At 25.9% G+C, this 22019-nt stretch overlaps 3 protein-coding genes across 6 annotated transcripts; all 3 read right to left on the bottom strand.

The window, feature by feature from the left end:
* Positions 1 to 406: 406 nt before the first annotated feature.
* On the bottom strand, positions 407 to 9583 carry LOC112685476 (armadillo repeat-containing protein 2). Of its 3 annotated transcripts, XM_025557374.1 has the most exons (12): positions 9215 to 9583; positions 9055 to 9146; positions 8819 to 8973; positions 6754 to 6892; positions 6178 to 6359; positions 5619 to 6091; positions 5347 to 5515; positions 5144 to 5266; positions 4813 to 5083; positions 4633 to 4746; positions 1154 to 1435; positions 407 to 1023 (listed from the first exon to the last, which is right to left on the bottom strand). In XM_025557374.1, the coding sequence occupies exons 1-12, from the start codon at positions 9394 to 9396 to the stop codon at positions 878 to 880; spliced, it is 2328 nt and encodes a 775-aa protein (XP_025413159.1). In that variant the 5' UTR covers positions 9397 to 9583; the 3' UTR covers positions 407 to 877. The 3 variants fall into 3 exon arrangements, with proteins under 3 accessions (XP_025413159.1, XP_025413160.1, XP_025413161.1); XM_025557375.1 differs by lacking the exon at positions 9215 to 9583 and having other exon boundaries at positions 9048 to 9202; XM_025557376.1 differs by lacking the exons at positions 8819 to 8973; positions 9055 to 9146; positions 9215 to 9583 and adding an exon at positions 8381 to 8681.
* Positions 9584 to 9717: 134 nt separating this feature from the next.
* LOC112685484 (symplekin) lies at positions 9718 to 21969 on the bottom strand. Of its 2 annotated transcripts, XM_025557400.1 has the most exons (17): positions 21759 to 21969; positions 21482 to 21678; positions 21187 to 21420; positions 20969 to 21124; positions 19740 to 19888; positions 19520 to 19674; positions 19213 to 19449; positions 18565 to 18979; positions 18114 to 18321; positions 17852 to 18038; positions 16593 to 16834; positions 16341 to 16519; positions 11036 to 11196; positions 10843 to 10972; positions 10387 to 10751; positions 10235 to 10327; positions 9718 to 9885 (listed from the first exon to the last, which is right to left on the bottom strand). In XM_025557400.1, exons 1-17 carry the CDS (start codon positions 21792 to 21794, stop codon positions 9787 to 9789), a joined length of 3243 nt encoding a protein of 1080 aa, XP_025413185.1. In that variant the 5' UTR covers positions 21795 to 21969; the 3' UTR covers positions 9718 to 9786. The 2 variants fall into 2 exon arrangements, with proteins under 2 accessions (XP_025413185.1, XP_025413186.1); XM_025557401.1 differs by lacking the exons at positions 20969 to 21124; positions 21187 to 21420; positions 21482 to 21678; positions 21759 to 21969 and adding an exon at positions 20216 to 20309.
* LOC112685486 lies at positions 14303 to 15256 on the bottom strand. The gene has a single exon (XM_025557405.1). It carries the CDS (start codon positions 15018 to 15020, stop codon positions 14439 to 14441), a length of 582 nt encoding a protein of 193 aa, XP_025413190.1. The 5' UTR covers positions 15021 to 15256; the 3' UTR covers positions 14303 to 14438.
* Positions 21970 to 22019: the final 50 nt, after the last annotated feature.

The raw sequence follows: 22019 nt of genomic DNA, 5'->3' as shown, positions 1-22019 counted from the left end.
TAAATATAATTAAATTATTTATTCAAAACTCTACTAATTGTATCTATACAAATATATAATATATTATTATATGAGATATGATTGTTCAAACGATGAAAATAAAATAAAAATCAACAATTCGATAGTAAAATGTGATGTTACTTATCTTATAATATTTATAACATAATGAATAAATAATTACGTTATACATATATTATATTTTTACTTGAATTCCCTATGTGTCTATAATATGACATAAATAATATAAACAATAATAACAATAAATAATACGAATCTATATAAAAAACTAATTAATATTAATGTATAAATCGAATAGGTATTAATCTAATGTATATTTTTTGAAAACAATAACATAGTTTTACATAAAAAGATATAATTAATGAACATATAAGATATGTTGACTCATTACAACTATATATGTATACATGGAAAGTGAAAATTAAAAATTTTATAAATGGTAAACATTTTGAAAAGTTTATCAAGTGGATTAATCAAATGTCTATTATAATATTTGCTCGTAGAGGATCTATAAAAATTGTAATCGATAACTTTGATTAATACCGTATTTATATACTAATCTAGATAATAATGTAAATAATAAATATGGAAATACTTACTTCAATCTATAGACCGGCACGTAATCAATGTGGGGGGGAGGCATAAAATCAATTACCCAAAGACCGTATTGTAAAAATCACGAATTAAGATAAACGGTATATCACTTAATTGAACATTATTTAAGCCATAATAATTTTAAAGTTAATCACCCTCCCCCCCAATTAAGCACGTATTTACGTGCCTGTCTATGGACAGCCAAGTGTATATCTAGTAAATACGGACGGTAGATGATTTAAATAAAGATGGTCAGTTAATTGTACTATATGTTATCAAATCTGCCTTCCAGCAGCTCATCTAACCACTCCAAAAGATTCGTAGCCACCGAAGCGAAATCTTCCCACTGCTTGTACTCGGCCGCTTTCTCCTCGTCCGATGACAATAGCTCACCGAATAATTGTTCCTCATCTGTATACAGTACACACACACACAAAACAGTATAGTGCAAATATAATTACAGAAAGGATAAAAATTAATGGCGTATCGTTTCGAATTTCACGCGCGGGTTTTTCGTTTCAGCCGCGTTTTCCGTACTTACCGGTAAGTCTGACCAGCGTGTCGAGTACGGTCATCGGGTCGCCGGGAAAACTGTCACCGCCTGAGCACACGTTCCACAGGGTCTGACATACGAGCGCGAACAGCGGCCAATCGCGTTCGCCTGACGACCGCAGGATGTTCACCATTTTCGAGACGCCGTCGTAGTTCTTGAACGCTTCCCGATGGTTCTCGTCTGACGTCATATTGACCAGCACGCCGCTGCACACGGTCAATAATTCCTTGTCACCGCTACAGTCCAAGCAGTTGGTGATGGCCAACAGTCCTGCAACACATAACGCCCGTGTACATAAACGGCTTGCATTCGTTTTATTTCTCAAGTTGAAAAAATAGAACTATTGGGGCACATCGTTAGACAGCGTACCCCAAATTCCTTCCTTCCCTTCCCCTCAAAAAAAGCTTTGTCATTAAAGTAGAGGTACGCAACCGTTTTGTATAAAATCCCTTGACCTATTCGAGCACTGCATTTATATCTGGGTGCAATCACCCCACGGCTCATCCCTCCCCCCCTCGTGATAATTTTGTAATAATATTAATTATAATTTATTTATTTACATAAAACAATAACAACACTCCTAGAGAGAAAGAGAACGGTTGATAAGTTATATATGTTGAAAACGAGACACTATAATTATTAAAATTATAAGAACAAATTTTTATAACTGACTAGGAATCAAAATAAAATCAATAATTTTTATTTTTCTACTTAGTGTAGGCGGCACACCGGATTATAAGTCAAATCAATTTTCATAGACAAAGGAGAATTATGTCTGCTTCCCAGTATTGAAAGAGGCTACTTCAGACCAATACCTAATTTGTAATTATAACATCAAACGTTACGTCATATCTAAAGAGCGGATTTAATTGATATTGTCACTTTTTATTGATACCCAGTAAATCAAATCTAATCAAATATGTATACGAATCAGATTAATTACAGTCTTCCTATTTAATTTAAAAATGTAATTTTTTTCAATTTTCAACGATTTTGCAATTTTAGTATACTTCACGTGATAAAATATACAAATTATTTTACATAAAAAATATAACTACGACGTAAATTTTTACAAGTAGTTAAATGTAGTTTATAATTTTTAAAATTATATTCATCTGAGTTATCCACAAAACTCACAAGTTTAGAAGAATGAAATAGTCAATTACATAATTAAACATATTTAGTATAAATACTAAATAAATAAATAAATAAATACTAAACAAATACTAACTAAATAAAAATAATTAGTGTAAATATTTCTATAAATATTCCCGGGCTCAATGGAAAAATAGTTAAAGATAAATTAAAATATGTTTTAGAAAAAAATTAAGGGTATAAAACTATTAAAACTTACTTTGAGATTATGACAGGAAATCAAAATGTTTATTTAGATACATCATCCAATTTTTTTAACTATTTTAAATATGCATCGATAACAAGTGTCTACGTTGAACGTACTTTTTCTATATATAAACATATTTTAAGTGACAAACGATACAATTTTCAAAAAGACAATTTAGAAATGTATATAATTATAAATTTTAATTCAGAAAAATTATATATTTTGTAAGTATTATATTAATGTCCATAATATTATTTAAGTAAGTAATTAATGATTATATATTTGATATGATTTTACTATGTAATTTTAATATATTTCATTGCAATTTTAACATATTTGTACTGCAATTTTGATTCATTTTCATTGCAATTTTGGCATCTTTTTAGTGCAATTTTAAGATATTTTTAATACAATTATATCCGGTCTTTAGTCATATCCATTATCCATAATATATGATTATACTAGAGCGAATATCAATTCTTTAAATATATAAAGAGAACATATTGAGATTATAAGAACTCGTTTCGCTTTATTCACCTCATCGCCATAAGCTGTATAGAATATTATAATATTTTATAATTTGAAATTTGAAATTCATATAGTTCAGAAAACGAGCTAGGTTTCTTATATTTATAGCACGTTTTTGAAATTATTCATAAAAATAAAGTATGATATTTTCATTAAAGATTTGCGAATTATTATAAAACTTAATATATAATATATAGTTATTTTTCTGTAATAAAAACTTATCCCATAAACAATTTTCTTCTAGTTGAAAATCAAACTCTGTGGGTTCCTGGTAAATTGGAAATTTTTACAAGACTATGTACGTTGATATTTATGTTAAACTAATTGCATTTAATTTCCATAAAATAATCATTTCATACTTTTCAATTAATTATTTTCTTTTACATAACTAGGAAATAAATAATTAAATTGATATAAATGATAGGTTTTATAAATAAACGTATTAAATACTTAATATTTATTAAAAAATAGTAATGGAGTTAAATTTTAAAATTTTTATAGAATTATATACATATATATTGAACGTATAATTTCTCTAGTTTGAAAGAACGTAATGTTTTTTTTTTAGTTTTCCATCAGCAATTAGGACTAATAAAAATATATGACCTATTTAAAGTGCCTTTTTTGTTAAATTCCTGTTATTATTACTATCCGAAAGTTTTATCAAAGAAAAAGTAATTAAAAAAACATCAATGTATAACATAAAAGATATTTTTCTCTGCATTCCGAATTTAAAACTGAATAGATGAAAAACTGTAGTTCTACACGTATTGGAGAGAGTTTATAAAATAAGAAATGTTTTAAAATTATCTTTAATATAAAATTTTGCTATTCTTGATTATGAACCATTAAAATTAAATATAATTTTGATTTGTAAATATAGAATAAGCAAGTTTAAGAACGCGTTAATTATTTTATTTATATTTTATTCATAAAATTGTTTTTATTTTTATTATATAATATTTCAATATTTGTTAATTTTTAATTATTATTTACTTTATTTAATATAAGCTACAAATGATTACGTGAAAGTATTACTTATATTTCTATGTCATTTTATTTTAATCTTACGCTTGTAATAACGTAATTTTCAGTGGATAACGATTTGGTATACACAATTAAATCTTTGATATATAAACTAATAATAAGACTAGGTACTAGTTCCTATGTTTTGTATAGGTTTTTGATTGGATTTAATCAAGAATACACATATTTGTATACTATCTACTTAATTTCTAATTCAAAATGTATGTAATTTATAATTTGAAACATAAATTCCAAAATTATTTTTAAACACACACTTAATGAATAAATACTGACTTTGTACAAAAATTATATTGATATAAAATAATAGATTCGTTGTTGGTACTTATATATCTTTCGGTCAAATAATTTTATATTTTAAACTCAATAGTGAATTAATAATTAAATTACCTATATGAAAATTAACCAAAAAAAAAAAAAAAAAAATGATACATTTAATAACCTAATCTTTTATTCTGTGGTGGATGATTGTTTGAATAAAAATAGAAGTTTGAAGTAACTTATAACTGTGAAATTCTGTACATATTTGAAGCTTGTGAATTATTACACTTACCACTAGTTTCCAATAAGTAGTTTCGAACCGTAGATGATCTAGTTAAATTCCCAAATACTCTGGCTACTTCTACTTTACAAGTATGATTTCTAGTCGTCAGTAGTAAGCTTAATGCTATTATGAACAATAAATTTTACTTAATTATATAAAAGGACAAGAAATAGGTTTATTTCTGATTACCTTGTGTTATATCTAATTGACGAGCGTTAAAAGGGCCACGATTCGAGTTTGACATGTCTGCGTAGTAGGATAAATTGTTCAGAGCTGCCAGCGCAGCCAGCACGAGTTCTTCGTTTTCATCAATAGATTTCCGTCTAAGAATGGTCAACAAAGAGTCTAAAAACTGTTCACATTCTTTTACTTTATGAACCGGATGACTATCGTTTGCCGCCATTACTAATTTCGCACCGATTTCTGGTTGTATGCTCATATTAACCACGACTCGTATTACCTGTGAACGAAATCCGTTGATTTTTATTCTATACGACACAAGAAACTGAATTCTTATTACTTTTACTAACACGTCCTCGACAATGTTGAATTTGATGTCACGTGATATATTCATTAGATCTTTTTCCAAGTATAGTTGCAATAAATTCAAAAAAGTGCTCATGGAACAATGCGTTTCATACAGCTATATGTATAGAGTAAAACCCATGCGTAAAAAAAGAATTTTTTTTTAACTAACAAAAATAATTGATCAAATTACGTTACTTGATGTCTAGCGTTTTCGTGATTGGTCAGTATGTTTCCTAATGCATAGGTAATGCGAACAACAATTTCTTCTTGTCCGGGATATTTATCAATGATTGACATTAATACGGATACGTTCGACCAGCATTCCACAAGTGCTTCGCAACATTTTCCATCGGTGGACAGAATACTTATTAACAAATTAACATTATAAAATTTATAACAATGCAAATACAGCATGATCGACAAATAATTAATTTATTAGAATGACACGTAAGTATATATACTGGTACCTAAAAGTTCTTGCAATGTTCGTTACAACATCAATATCTCCAGAAAACAATTCCAAAGAGCGGTACATAGTTTTCAAACCACCAGAAAATAAAAGTTGGTCGTAGAATTTCCTATCATTGACTATATTTCTGAGAGTGCCAGTCAACTGATATAGAACATGGTTAATAGTCTCTGGTAAGATTTGGCGTTCTGTTCTCTCCAAATTTATCATTTTTAAATGCAATAACATAAGCGATAAACAACCATTATTCATAGCCCGTTCCATTAGATCCGGATTCATTGTAAGGAATTTTAAAGCGCCGTAGCCGTAAATCAAAGACTCTGAGTCTTCGTGGGGTGTAGCTAAGCCGAGTATGTCAACAAAAAGAGTTAAAACATTGGTTTTGAGGAATAAACAATCATTTTTATCCAAACGAGATATTTTGAATATTAGCTTGCAAGCAGATGCCAAATACTTTCCAGTAACTTGCATCTAAAACCAATATGTTAATTTTAAATTATTATACTTTAAATTTTTAAACATAATTTACATGTTATAATTATTTATAATATACTTACTTGAAATAATACCAATAACAAATGAACTGTAAGTTCGTCGTCAGTTGAAATATTAACAAGTTTAAATATTGTTTTCAATATAATTTCTTTCTTATTTTCGTCTCGTAAAACCGATAGGTTTTCTTGTTTTATTGCCAGTGCTAACTTATTTAACAGAGCGCACATCTCACTGGTTTCAAAATCTATAATTTTAAACAAAATTATTATTATTTTTTTTTAATAAGCATCACACACTCCCATATAATATGCAATCATTCGGTTTTCCTTATTATATGGATAGAATCAGTAACTTGCAACTACGAATTGTTAATTAATATATATTATCTATATTATCTATTTATTATTATAATATATAAATTATCTGTTTGCAACTTGATTGTTATATCTTGCAAATTTTTTTAAATTTAAATTGAAGCAGAGATAGAAACCTATTCAAGGTTTATGCATTTAAATTAGTGTTATATATATATTTAAAATACCAATTACTCGTAATCCTCTTTGAAGTTCAGTTAAGATGTAATGTATAATTATATTAATTATTATAGTTATTTATGAAATAATTTGTCACCAACATACTTTTTTTCATTTTAGTCTCGATTAGTGATACAACCCATAAACAGTCAGTGGGGACATCAAAACACAATGCCCGCGCTTCGTTGATTTCATTTTCATGACTCATGTATTCATGATCGTAATAGTTTTGTTCATAGTGATTCTGAAAAAAATTTTAAAATAAATTCATACACATTTAGTTTACATTCTATGAGTTTTGAATTCATAGGTATTCAAGAGTTATAAAACTAATTTTTACACCATTCAAATACTTAATAAATTTATAACTTATGAGATAAAAAATGGATACCTCTAGTTAAAAAAATATAATTTATGTGTACTGTATAACATGCAAGGTACAATAAAAATTGATTATCAAACCTAAGCAACAAGGACATATTATATATTTATTAAGTATTGGGAAAATATACACAGGATATAACTTATTTATTACCAATAAAGTGTTCTTAATTTTGTGAAGCATAAATGTATATTGTATATTAAATCATTAAGTATGTGGAAATATGCATTATACATATGATTTTTAACATGAGCTTTTAATATTTTTAGGTGGTCTTTTTTATCTTAAAGATATGAAAATAGACATAGTCTCTCAAAGTACAAATGTATTTTAAAAAAAAGTTGGAGTTTATAGAGACCATTATTAGTGCATCCCAGAACTTTCACTATTTTAATTTTCTTTGACTAGTAAGTAGTGGATTAGAGACGACCAAAACTAAATCCAAATATTTCTTATTTTTACTAAAAATATATCAAACCCTTGATAATGAATAAATTACACAAGTCAAAAATGAATAAATCGTTTGCCAATTATTAAGTAATTTATTTATTTACTCAAATAAATTTATACTTTTAGAACTTATCAGTAAAAATCAATAACTATGGAAAGACCTTAAATAAATAATAATCAATAAAACGTAGACGATAACTGATAATCAGTTAAACTTTCAAAGTACAAAAATGTAACTGAAAAATAAAATAAAAAAATATTATTTACATTCAGATTATAAAAAAAAAATGATTAAAAGTTATAAATTAAGTATCTATAGTAACGAATGTTGGTTGTATTAATCATTAAGAATAAAATTATTTAAATTTGTATCTACTGCAATATTCTTGATGGATCCTTGTTTGAAAATCGAACTGAATAAAGTAAAGAATGATGTTCTAGAAACTATCAAAACTAATAGAAACACAACAGAAGACACATTATTAAAAATGTTAAAACTTAACTATCCAAACGTGAATACTTTTCACTTGCGTTATAAGTTAAGTAAAGCAGTGAGTATGTTGAAAAATGAAAACAAAATTCAAGAAATTGAAAAACAACGAATAGACTTTGGTCAAAACATTCATTTATGGGCTCAAAATATCTGTTTAATAGATTTAAACATAATTCAATGTCTGAAAGCACTTGATCAATGTCTCAGAAATATGTAATTAAATATTTAGATTAAGAATTTATTACACATTATGAAATATATTCTACAATATAGAAAACAATGATAGTTGATATTGATGTATATAAAAAATAAAGTATGTAATAAAATCTATATATTTGATATATATATATATATATATATATATATATATATAGGTACATATAGAAAATTAATAATTAAATACTTACTACTATTTAAGCAAACGGACCAATATAAGCTAGGTACTGGGTACTATATTCCACATGGTAATAGGTAATACATGTTTTCGAAATATTAAAAACTATAATTTGAAAGGAAAATAACTTTAATTAGGAAAGTTTTATACTTAAAAATCAAATAATAATAAACTTTAGTATGTTACAAAACAGAAATGTACATACAAATAGGACAAATATAATTAAGATTTTAGAAAACAGAATAAAAAACTGGAGTACTAAACTATAACTTTTATTCCTTTTTCTTTAACAAACATATGGATACTAAATATCTCTTCGTTTTTATGTCACTTCAATATTTACACAGTAACATTATCGGAAAAATATGATAAATATAAATAATATAGATATGATAGTTTTTAAAAAAAATAAATGAATGTATAAGTAGTATCAATGTTCAACAAACAGTACCTTAAGTAATGCGTCAATTGAAAGGGGAAACGATAATGATGATATATTTTTTCTTGATAAGCTTGTGCTGTTTGAAACATCTGAATTAGATCGTTGGCGAGTTGTGTTTGGTGAGCTGCTTTGTATTTGACTTTTTACTTCTTTTTTATGATTAGCTTCAGTGTATATAAAATATTGAATAACATTATTAATTATAAAAATAACAATAAATTACCCAAGAAAGTATTACATCTTACAATTATCAATATTACTATATTTTGATTTATTAAGAGCTGGTAATTTTGTACAAGAGGTTTTTTTCTTTTCTTGTAACAGTATATGTTGTAATCTATTTTAAACACACCCATTACATATATCATGTGTATTACAAGCACTAAACCAACAATTTTCACATACTTAAAAGCACTAGGTGGTCGATTAGTTCGTCGATGACAAAAAAAAACTCTTTCGTGTGGGGTGAATGGCCTATTTGTTGTTAATGGCTTAACATAAAGAGGTGGATTCAAAGCTGCTTTTGCTTCATTAATGATTTCAGAACTGGTTTTTGGTAATTTAGTTACATGTATACTGTTAGACATTCTTCAAACTGATAAATAAAAATTTAACTTTAAAACTAAACTTTTATTGTAACTATATAGTTCATATTTGACACATTGAAGACATAATATGCAAATTATCAAAGCTTGCTTTAGCATATGTTTTGTTTGTATACACAAACTGTTACCAAGGAGCTTTTGGTAATTTTATAATAAACAAACAATGGCTATTGATTTTTTTTTTTTTTACTACAGAATATAATTTATATAATTAAAAATATAATATATAAATAGACAAAACCTTACATATATTAAACTAAAACGACAATAAAAAAAAATATATATGTATAGACATATTCAATGTAGCACTTAATCGAGTTTAATTTATAATCAAAGTTAAATGGGCTGTAACTACATTATGTTGTAATACATTTATATTTCGTTCATTGAGTCTTCGTCAAAATCACCTGGAGGCCTAAGTTCATCCTCTTTCAGATGGGACAATTTTTCGGGTGATTGTTTTTCTTGCTTCTATAAAAATAATAAAAAAGAACTTTATAAATACATTATATAATTAAGTCTTATAAAAAAATCTCAGAAAATCCTATTCATTTTTCACATAAGCTAAATAAATTGTATATTTTAGAATGTGTATATACAAAAGTTTTATTACACCACCACTAATGGTTTTATATAACAAATAGTTAATAAACAAAATAGAAAGACCATTGTTAAATAGGTTTTGCCTGAATAAAAACAAATAACTTTAAAAATAAAACAGTGCCTTAATATAAAATTACTAAAATTATTTTTTTCTCACTGTCACTATAACAGGTTCATTAAAATTTATTTAAATTTATTTTTTTATTTTATTACTTACAGGTTCACATTTTACTTTTAAATTTTGATACATCGGAACATCCAACCTTTTGCCAAATACAACATCCATAATTGCTTGACGTATATGTGAACGCTTTTTAAAAAAACATCATTTTAGTTTTTATTTACTTTGATAAATGTATAAACTCTTACTTGAACTTCAGTAAAACTTAATACATGATCCAATAATGACTTTCTCATTTCTGGACATTGATATAAAACATCTTCCAATTGTTCTGGTGGCAGTTGTAATAACACTTGAAAACTGTTGGGTTTTGTCTTTTGACAGCACTTTATAAATCCTTCCCATTGTTTCTTTTGGTGCCACACTTTTTTCAGTATGAGTCTTTGCAGTATATTCATAATAAAGCCAATCAAACATGGATAAGTTGTTAAAGATTGTATAACAGTACGCATCAATAATGTTGGTAGAGGATTAACATCCATTAGATTCTGCATGACAATTGCTAATATCTCTTGGGTGAATACTGTTTTTTCTCCAAAACACAATGATGTAGCTACATAAAAATCAAATATATTTATTTACTTTTTTTAATATATACATAAATTTATTAGGATATAATTCGTTATAAATATAATATTACCAACCTTTAATTATAAACTTTAAATCATTAGGATCAGAATCCATTGTATGCAAAGCAATCAATAGTTCAGCTGGACTTACAGGAGGATTGGCATTTGAACATGTGTAATTTATTCCTAATATTCTATTAAAAACCTATAAAGACAAATAATTTTTAAGTTAATACGATTTTTTAAGTATTTTATTTTAATCACATACTTCTTTTACAACATTGGGATTCAGTTTAATTAATTGAGGTAAAACATTTAAAATATATTTTTTGTCCAAGCCAGATATAACGGGTACCAAAAAACGTACTTCAACTATCTGATTGTCATATAATTTTTTTACTTTTGAAACTAACTCAATTGATGGAGTTTCTAGAATAAAAAAAAACAAACAAAATAATTTACAATTTCTTATATATTTAAAATTATATTTTTAGAAAAAGTAAGGATTTTTGTTTTATCCTATTTTACCTACTGATATTAAGTGTAGGGTTACCATAAATTTATAAGGCGAAACCGGGACAAAATAAAGACATTATTGAAAAATATACTTTTTATTACTTTAATTATTTTTAATATATATTAAGAGAACCATTAATGACAGACAATATAATATTTAATAATATTTTTGTAAAATAAAATATATTACCTATATATTTATAAGTACAAATTAAATATTGTTTATATTACGATTAAAACTGTACTTTGAGATAAAATTGTCGAAATTAAAAATTAATCAATTTAACGTTTCCTCTAAACGTCTAAACCAGGACATATAGACATCCCGAAAACATTTCTCGGGACACCGATACACAGTCGAAAACCGGTGACAATACCGGTTTTCCGGGAAGTGTGGCAACCATAATTAAGTGCAACAATGTGATAAAGATTTATAAAATTATAATTCTTAAATATAAGATTTTGAACAATTTAAATAGTTAACAAGAATTATTTTACTAAAAACATTAAGAAATTAATGATAAATGGAATCAAATTAAAGATCAACCTTTGTACATTTAACAAAAAAGTTAAACAATGTACATCAGTAAAAACTTTACGTGACATATTTTAAGAACTAGTTATTTTATAAGCTTAGTATTTTTTTATAATTTATATTTTAGATAGTAAATGCCTAAAAAAACTTTATATTAAGTATTTGGACACTGAGGTTAAGATTTGACAACATTCCTATAACCTCAACTCTCAATTACACCAAGTTGGAATGAAAAAATCTATTAATAGGTACTTCTTTTTTCATTATTGATAAAGACAAATATTTTCAAACAACTGATCTGTTGATATATTTAAATTTTTTTGCTTTTTTTATCCATATGACATTTCCAAATTATTTTGATTTAGAAAAACTTCTCAAAGTGAGTTTATGTTGTAACCATTTTTATATATGTGTCCAAGTAATGCGCTTCTTTCTTGTGAAAAATATAAAGCTTTAGATCAGTGGTTTTCAACCTTTTTAACAATGTGGCACACTTCATTTCCAACAAAATTTTCGCGGCACACCAATCCATAAATTATGTGAACCATATTTTTTATATATATATATATATATATATATGTATGTATGTATACTATTTACAGTCTACTCTATTAGATGGTTATTTATTGTGAAATATATTAATACAATCGATCGATCGAGACGGCCGCGACGGGCATACTTACAATATATAATATATGTATCTACGATTAGTTCGATCAGTTTTCATCTCGAATATCAATAATAAGTTTGTAAATACATACTTATAAAACAATTTATAAATTTATCGCGGCACATTTAAAGGGTGTTCGCGGCATACCGGTTGGGAACCACTGCTTTAGATATAAGTTTTAGATGAATTCCAGAAATTTCTATAATGCATGGAAAAAACTATAAAAAATACAATATATCATTGATAATGAACTAAAACCTATGTAGTTCAATAGTAAAAATAGAGATTTATAAGTCATAAGTAGATGATATTTTGGATGTATACATTTGGGTAGTTAACACAATTAAAAAAAAAAACCTATAATAATAATAGAACACTATATCGTTTATGGTCAATGGGTGAACACATCAATAATTATAGTTAATAATGATTCATAATATATCATAAGAAAATAATTAAAAGCTAAGACACTTTTTACACATAATAAATTAGAATTATGAGGTAATTACTATGTTAAATGATTAATTTTTTAATTTATCATCCTTAATATTAATTATAATATGCAATTTATTATTTTATACAGCAACAAGAATCTATTAAGAATCTATTAACTATTGGTATACATTTTATACTGCAAACAGTTTGAATCCCACTGTAATTTGCATTTTTGCAACAATTCAAATTAAATGGTTGTTATATAAATAGTCTTTTAGAAAACATTTTTTTTGTAATTTTTAAAATCGAAAAATGTATAAGTTTTAAAATTTTAATTTCTTAGATAATACTTTAAAAAAAAACTGGACATTTTTATTTTAAAATTTTATCTGCCTTAAAATAAAATAAATAATTTTCAACTTTTATGACTAGAGATGAATAATAGAAGATTTATTTTATTTAAATATACATTTTAACTGCCGAAGTTATTGGCGTTCCTAAATTATTACAAAGGTTTTTACAAAAAGTTAATGGTTTTTTAAAAATATAAGTTTGAGTCATGTCTTCTGGAATAAGTTCATATTTTTGAGTAAGTAAATAAAAGTTGATTTCGCCTCCTGGTTAGGTGTAAGTATTTCACAAAGATTGTATGGCAGCAACAGTTTATTTCTGAAAATCTTCAGTAAACAGGTGTTTCACTAATGCTATGGGGTGTTGCATGTGGTACATTCTTGTTGTTCTCCTTTGTTCATTAGATGTTAGTGAATGTATAGGGTGTGACCAATTCTTAATGAGTTGATGATGGTTTATTTTCACAGGAGTGATATCTCGTGTAGCATGGAAGAAGCATGGTGGTTGATTTAATTTTTCTTAGTTGGTTTTTACTAGTCTCCATTATTGTTGACATATTTGGTTTAGGTTTAAAAAAATATTTTTTTTTTATACTGATTATAATAATTAAATAAAATCAATGATAATAAAAATGTATAAATAAAATATATATAATATTTTTTCCATGTTTTAATCAAACCATTAACCAATAAGTAATGTTATATTCAAATTTTTAAATATTGTTTGTTAGGTATAGTAGGAAATATAAACCGTTGATAATAAATCAAATAAATACAATATTGATGTAGTTTTTAAACATTTTATATTTAGGATAATTTTAGAAACATATACAAGTATATATGAAGTATTGTAATTGTATGAAATTTTATTGCATCATAAAATTTTTATTTTAAGCAAAATATATTAAGTTTCATATCATTATTATGATAACATGAAATTAATTAATATAATTACATAAAATAATAAATTTAAAGAATCATATATAATCATATATTTTTCTTTTGGAAAATAGTTAATTCATAATTTATTAAAAACATTGTATACAAACGATTAAGATAAACACACTTTAATAGGAATTAAATAAGATAAATAAAAATTTGGTTTACAATAGATAAATTAAATAAATTTAATAGGAAGTTATAATTATTATTATGATTATTTTGATCACTTGTTTAGCAGCCGTCTAACTTTACTTTTCGATTTAGGTCCTTCGTCTTCATCAGATTCAGCATATCTTTCTGCATGTGATATAATATGTGTATCGACTAAATAATCAGTACCAATATGTTTTTTATACTCAAATTGGTTTGGAACGTGCATGATAAATTTTAAGCAATCCAAAGATACTAATCTTTTGTCCAAATTGATATGAACAAAATCATTAGGTTTAAAACTCTCATGATGTACCAGTTTTTTCTTGTACGTGACTCCAATGTTAGATTTAGGACCCAACCACATAACTTTGGCTCGTTTTTCACACAAACTATTTTCGAATAGTTCTATAATTTGAGCATAGAAAACTTTGAGTGATGCTGATCTTCTTAAAGATACAATGTCACCAATGGTCCAAAGATGATTATCGTATTGAATCTGATCAGTCTTGCGTAATGTATAGGGACATTCAAATGACGTAGATTCAGATGGAGAAGGTTTTCTATTTTTTTTTGAAAGCCACTCACTTGGTCTTTCAGCCACAAACGTACCTTCAGGGCTTGTATGGTAATTATATTTATTTGGAGAACTCATAATGCCAATGGTTTGAATAATTGACACACTTATTGTTTATTAATCACAACTACCGCATTGCATAATTAAAGTAAACGACTCAATTAGTAAAATTATTTCACTTTTTCACAAATTATAACATTTTTTTTTTAAAATTCGGTAAAGTAACAATTAAGAGCATAAATCCTAAGCAAGAAATAAACACAAAATAGAATCACAGTATAAAATAGAATATAAGATAAACATACATTCTATGAAAAACAAATATCAATATGTTTGGTATCTTTTAACTTATCGATAACGCATTATGTTGAACAACGCCATCTAGTATATTAAGTTGTAAGTAATAAGAATTTGGTCAGATTTGTATTTTAAAAATATTTTTTTCATTTTTTCTTTTGATTCTAGTTTGTCAGGTTCGAACCAAAAGTTAAAGAACAAGTGAAGACTGAACACGATCCTGTAATATTCAATCTTATAATAAAATATTAATACTTATATGACTTCATAAACCATAAATTAAGATATTAATATATCTTAATTTTTAGCACAAACTTTAACTCTACATCGGTTGAACTAAAAACATAATTTGATTAGTTACACACGGTCATTATGACCAGATTTGTAGTCACACATGGTTGTTTTTGTATGTAATGATAGAAAATTATGGCCGTGAACCACATAATATTAAATATTATATTTATATTTAAATACACTCTACAGTGTCCAATTAGTGTACAATCGAACGTTTGAATGTAGTTTTATCTCATATAGTTCGTTTATTATTAATAAGTTTATGTTATTTGTCATTTTTATCATATTTTACTGTGCAAGGTGAGAAGTGTGCGCGGGTTACAATAAACTCAATAGATCTCTTGTTTTTTGTAAATTATTATAAATAATTTCTAATAACTGGCATAAATAGGTGAGCTATTAGTGAGCCTCAAAGATTTTTTTTACAAAATTGGTGGTGCACACAACTAAAATGGTTGGGAACCGCTATTTTAAATAATATATTATATGTACTGTAAATTCAGTAAAATATAAACCCTAAATAGTACTGTATCTCAACCGTTTCCTTTTTATAGGTTTTCAATAATTCAACATATATATAATATTAATTAATTTTTACACAGTTCATATTAAAAGTTCAGAGAAATAATAAGTTAACAAAAAAATATAGAAAGTGCAAGATGTTTAAAAAGAATACTATGTGTCTAAATGTATAAACTATACATACCAATAATTATACACTTAGTTTTCCTTTTACAATGGAAAAAAATAAAAATTTGCATAATCCTAAAAAGCTGTAAATACTACTAATAAAAAATAGCAATTTACCTTTTTCAGTTACAATATGTAATACTCTTGTTATCATGGTTTCAGCTCCCTTTGGCATGTCTTCTAAGAGTCTAAACAATTCAGGTGAATTCATTGACATATTTTGAATAGGTTGAGGTAAAAGCTTAATAATTGAACGTTTAACTTCTCCTGGAGCATGTGTAAATACAGCCGCCAATCTAATAAGTTTTTAGTTATAAAATACATTTTAAATTTTTAATTTTAATAATAAATAAATTATAACAATCTTACTCATGAATTAATTCATAATTATCAGTCATTAACATGAAATATAAATATAAACAAGCAGTAGTTGAATCTTCATCCCATAATTCAGATTTAACCAATCGACCAGTTTCATGACCAAATAGTACATCAGGTGGTATTTGTAATCTTAAGAATCCCAAGTAAAATGTAGCATACTCTTCAATTATATTTTTTAAATCCTTATTTTTATATAATTTACTTATAAAATTCAACGCCATCTCTCTAAGCTAAAAATATACAATCTGCTTAATAGAATAATTTGCTTGATATTAATTAGATAAGCAGTGTATTAAAGATGATTTCATTATCAAATGTTTAATAAAATTAATTAATTATTTTTTATAAATTTGAACATAATAATATAATGTTTCATTTTAAAAAATTTAAATACTTATGGGTAAATCAATCAACACTTCAGGATTTACATTCTTTATCCCTTTAATTACATTCTATTATTCAGTCAATCTTTAGCATTATATTTCTGTGGTGAAATTTACACTTATCATTTATCAATTTCAAATTCTCTTTCCTGTTAACTATTCTAATATAATTATTATTTTTAATTCCAATTTCAGCTATTATCATTTCAGTTTACTTCCTTTGATATTTTAATTAAATTATTAATAAATCAACTCTTTCCATTACCAATTTCTGTGGATTCTGAGGCCTGCACTTTGTTTTAGAATCATCTAATTTTTATAATTTTGCTTTGTATATAATCAAATTCCTACCCATTAACTTCCCTAAATTTTTCCCTCTGTACTCTCTACTCTCATGAGTTAAATTGTGACATAATTTACAACTTTTTTTTCTGCCTTTCCTTTTACCATTTTCAACACTTATTGCTCTAATAACTATCTTCACTACAAGTCATCCTTCTCGATTCTTGTTCTGTATTAGTAATTTTTTAAACAATTAATTTTATCTATATTGGAGATTTCTTAGAAATTAGCCCAGGTTAGATGGTATGGTTGGTTATTCTAGAAATTGTTCTATACTTGGTGGTCAAATAAGATAAAAAGTATTTTTTAATTATCACAAAAAAAAAAAAAAAAAAAGAAAAAAGAAAATGCTAATAATGTTATATATTTACTATTTATAAAATATTTTTGAAAATGTAATATTATAAATTTATAATAATAATTTTAATATTAAAAATCATTTAAAACCAGCTTAAAATGTAAAACTATTTAATTATTAGGGCAATAAGTACAAAGTATTATGATTATTTAAATGTGTATTACTTGTTCATCCTTATGTGAAGTATAGAAAAGAAGCGCATTCAAGTAAACTAATTGTCTTGGAGGACGTTTAGAAACCAATTCATTGAGGATGACAAGACCAAATGCATGTTTGCTACATATTTCTTTTAAAATATCAACAGCATCATCAGTAATAAATGGACTCTCAAAATAAAGCATGGTAAGAGCACTATACAATTTCAACAAAAATATTCATTAAAAATATGCATGTAAATAAACTAATAATATAATAAAAAATGTTTACTCTTCTTTTTCTTTAGAATCTAATCCATTTAAAGCAGCTCTGATTAATGCACATAAAACAGTATTGTAATTTTGTTCCGCAGATAAAGAATTTCTAAATGCTGTTGGCAGTTTAATAAAACCTTGATTTACACTATATTCTTCATATAACCATGATAAACCCAAGTTCATATGTTTAGTCAAATTCAGGCATATCCAATCAAGTATAGCTAGTAAAATAATAAATAGATAAATTGACAAATAGATTATTTTAGTAATTATTTAACTTTTAACCATGCACATGGTTTACAAAAACTTAATGATGTATAAGTGTTCAAATCAATACAAAAAATAAGATATATTAAAAATATAAAATTTTAAATTAAAAATAAAAAATACTTATGATTTATTAGAAATAAAAAATTAATTCTAATAAATTAATAATATAATTGATTAGATAATATATTACTTACTGTTACGAAAATCATCACTACATATAACAGCCATTTTGGTTATAACTTTAGTATGTATTTCTCTTAATTGTTTTGACTTAATAATTTTACTAGTTTCTAAGATTCTAAGTAAAGCATCAAGAGATAATTCTTCAGCTTCAATAGGATCAATATGACAGTTTTTCAAATTAAGTTCAGCTGGCTGAGCTAATAGGATGTCTTCTTCCTCCATTTTTAATGTTTCTTCTTTTATTCCATCAACTAATTCATCATCATCTTGTTTTATATATTTAAGATCAGGAATAACTACATCTGAACTACACAATAGAGTAGCTAATAATTTTGCTACATATTGTTTGTGACAATCAGTACCAGCAGCAGAAATAGGAGTATAGTTTGTTTCAAAAGCTGAAGGCATTTTTGATGGTAATTTTGGCTAAAAATAAAGAACACATAATTTAATGAGAAAATAAAATCATATAAAGATACAGATGATTTAACTAATACACTTTTTTTTAATCTTTCAAGGGGGCGAGGGTACCAATTTGGTGCACATTCATGATTAAGATACCTAGGTGCATCAGAAGAAATACAATTTTACCAAATTTGTATAATAATGCAGAAATAATTTTATAATGGTAAATGTTAAATATTAATGACTATACTTACCATAAATGTCATAATTAAGTTTGTGATTGATTCAGAAGAAAAATGTTCAAGAACCCATGATTTAACCATATTTATATTAGTGTCTGAAACTAAAGTACCATCAGTACACCTTTTTTTTTCTGGAATTTCGTCTTTATCTGTTTTTTTATCATCAACATCATCATTTTTACGTTTTAACGAGCGTAATAATTTTTTACCATCTTCATTTTTAGACAATACTTGAAGTGCTTTCATGATCTAAAAATAAAAATAAATTATACTGTCTCAAGTATACTTTCAATCAACAAAATTGTTTTTGTAAAATTACTTCTTGATTGGAAGCACCAATGTCTAACAACAGTTTTCCAATAGTTTGTTGATGTTCTGTTGAAGCAGGGAGACGCAATAAACTTAATAGTTGTAACTTAAGATTTTTTTGAACAGAGTTTGACTGACTTTGTGTTAAAGAACTAGGTATATTTTCTAAATTTAAATTAAATATTTCAATAAATAAATGATTTATCAATTGTTTTTATTATGTTACTTACTAGTCAATGTTTCTAATGCAATTAAAACTTTTCCAATAAATGATACACGGAATTTGGCAATCAATGTTAATGATCCTATACAAGTCATCAAATTTGCACATCCTACATTACTAGAGTGGCAAAATCTTGATAGAAGATCAAACATTACCCTATAATTTAAAAACCATATGAATATTTAGTACTATGTCAAACAATAAATTATATATGTTAAGTGATTGGATAAATGTGTTGCAATTTATTTAAATTTAATGAATATTGTATCCTATTCATGATAATTATTAATACTATTCAGTGTTGGCTCAAGGATTTGCAGGGGCCCGGTATGAAATATATTTTTTATATATAGGGGCACTTCTCTTAGACACTTGTACAAAATACATAAAATTACTAATGGCACATAGTTTGATTAATACTAGAACCCCTTAATATTGGTTTAAATTAATATTTTCATGAATTTGTTACCCTTACTAGATTACCTATTTACGCCTGCTTTTTATTGAATTGTGGACATTTCGCCCAGCCATTTCATCCCCGTCAAAAAAACGAGTCCACGGACATTTCATCCTTGTCTATTATTAAGATAGGACATTTGGACCCTGGAAGTTATATAGATTTATTTTAATTATAATATTTATACAAATGTGACAGGAATAAATAATCATATAATATTTATGATTTATGTTTACTTAATATAATTGTACCAAAATTATTATCATTTTAATTGGTTTTTTTTTTTTGGTGCCTGTAACTATTCACCGATTGTGGTGTGTAAGGCTTATCCAATATACGGTTATCGTGAATTTAAATTTGTTGTGCAACTGTGCGTTTTAAAAAGAATTTAAATTTTAAGTTAAATAAAAAAAAACAATTTAAATTTAGTGATTTCAAATTCCGGGGGCTGAACATCCTATGGGTAGGTATAAATAAATATATATAACTTCTGGGGCCAAATGTCCTATCTTATTAATAGATAGGGACGAAACGGCAAGGGTGAAACATCCTTATAGCCTTTTTATTATATTGATATGTTCAGCATAACCAAGTTAAATTGATAAATTTCCAGGGTCTGCTAAATCAATTATATCTTATTTTTTTTTGTATTAATTATCTTCTTTTTACATATACATTTTAACTTTTTTAAAAAGGGTTTTGAAAGAATCATTTAGCATGAATGTACTTTATATGATGCCTTAACCTTGCATAGCATATGTTCTTAATTTTAAACAAACCTTGCTTCATCTTCAAGTCTTCTACGACGTGTCACTTTAAGGGTTAAAGGAATATCTTCAAGTGACATATCATTCTCACGATCTATTCCACCCTCACTTTTATATGTTTGAACAAGTATTACAGTTTCCATAAATTTAATGACTTGAGTACGGATACTAAAACAAAATTATTTCAACTATTTATTGAACACAGATAAATTAATTATTTGTAAATATACCCTTCATTATCATTGTCAATCATGTTAATTATATTAGATTTCAAACTAGACAAATCTTGCCAAACATTGGATAAATCTGAACTAGGTAAATCGATTACTGATATCCATTGTAAACCGGCTCTATAAATATTACTAGCAGCTTGCACCACTCTTTTTTGGACAATTAGAGATCGGTCTTTTATTAGCATTAATAAATTTGGTAAAGTCACACATACGTTAGATTTTTCTTTATTGCTAAAAATAAAAAAATTATTGAATATTATGTTTAAAGGTAATATAAAATTCACCAAATTACCAGCATTCTTCAATGAATGCCACAACAAATTTCCGTATCGTTGAACTGTGATCATTTTGGTATGCGATCACATCATTAATGAATTGCGGTAGCAATTTTGGATCTTGATACACCAGTACTTCCTTAGCTTTAAGTAACAAATCAAGTTTAGTGTTTTCATCAGGAGCAACGGCAGCTTCATTTAAAATGCTGGTTACCTAAATGAAATAAAATTTGGATAGCGTTACAAAATTGATCATTATGTAATTTTATGTTTAAATTGTATTCCTCCATTAACCTGTTCGGTAGGACTTTGGCTACGTTCTACACGCATATTTTTTATAATTCTTAGTATCTACAGCATGGAAAATTTATGAAGGACATGAGAACATCGAATAATATATATATTATTAACGGGTAAAGTATTGTAATTGAGTAAGTAATATGGTTCAGTATAAAAATAAAAAATTGAAAAAAAAAATGCGTTGAGTTGATAGTTGATAGGAAAAATGGTTTCTATTATCAGTGATACGGTCAGTATAGTCACGTGATAAACACG

Source organism: Sipha flava, unplaced genomic scaffold (genome assembly GCF_003268045.1).
Source record: "Sipha flava isolate LNK unplaced genomic scaffold, YSA_version1 277_pilon_pilon, whole genome shotgun sequence".
NCBI classification, from domain to species: domain Eukaryota; kingdom Metazoa; phylum Arthropoda; class Insecta; order Hemiptera; family Aphididae; genus Sipha; species Sipha flava.
Note: the sequence above shows the minus strand (reverse complement) of the source record. Positions and strands in the feature narration are given on the sequence as shown.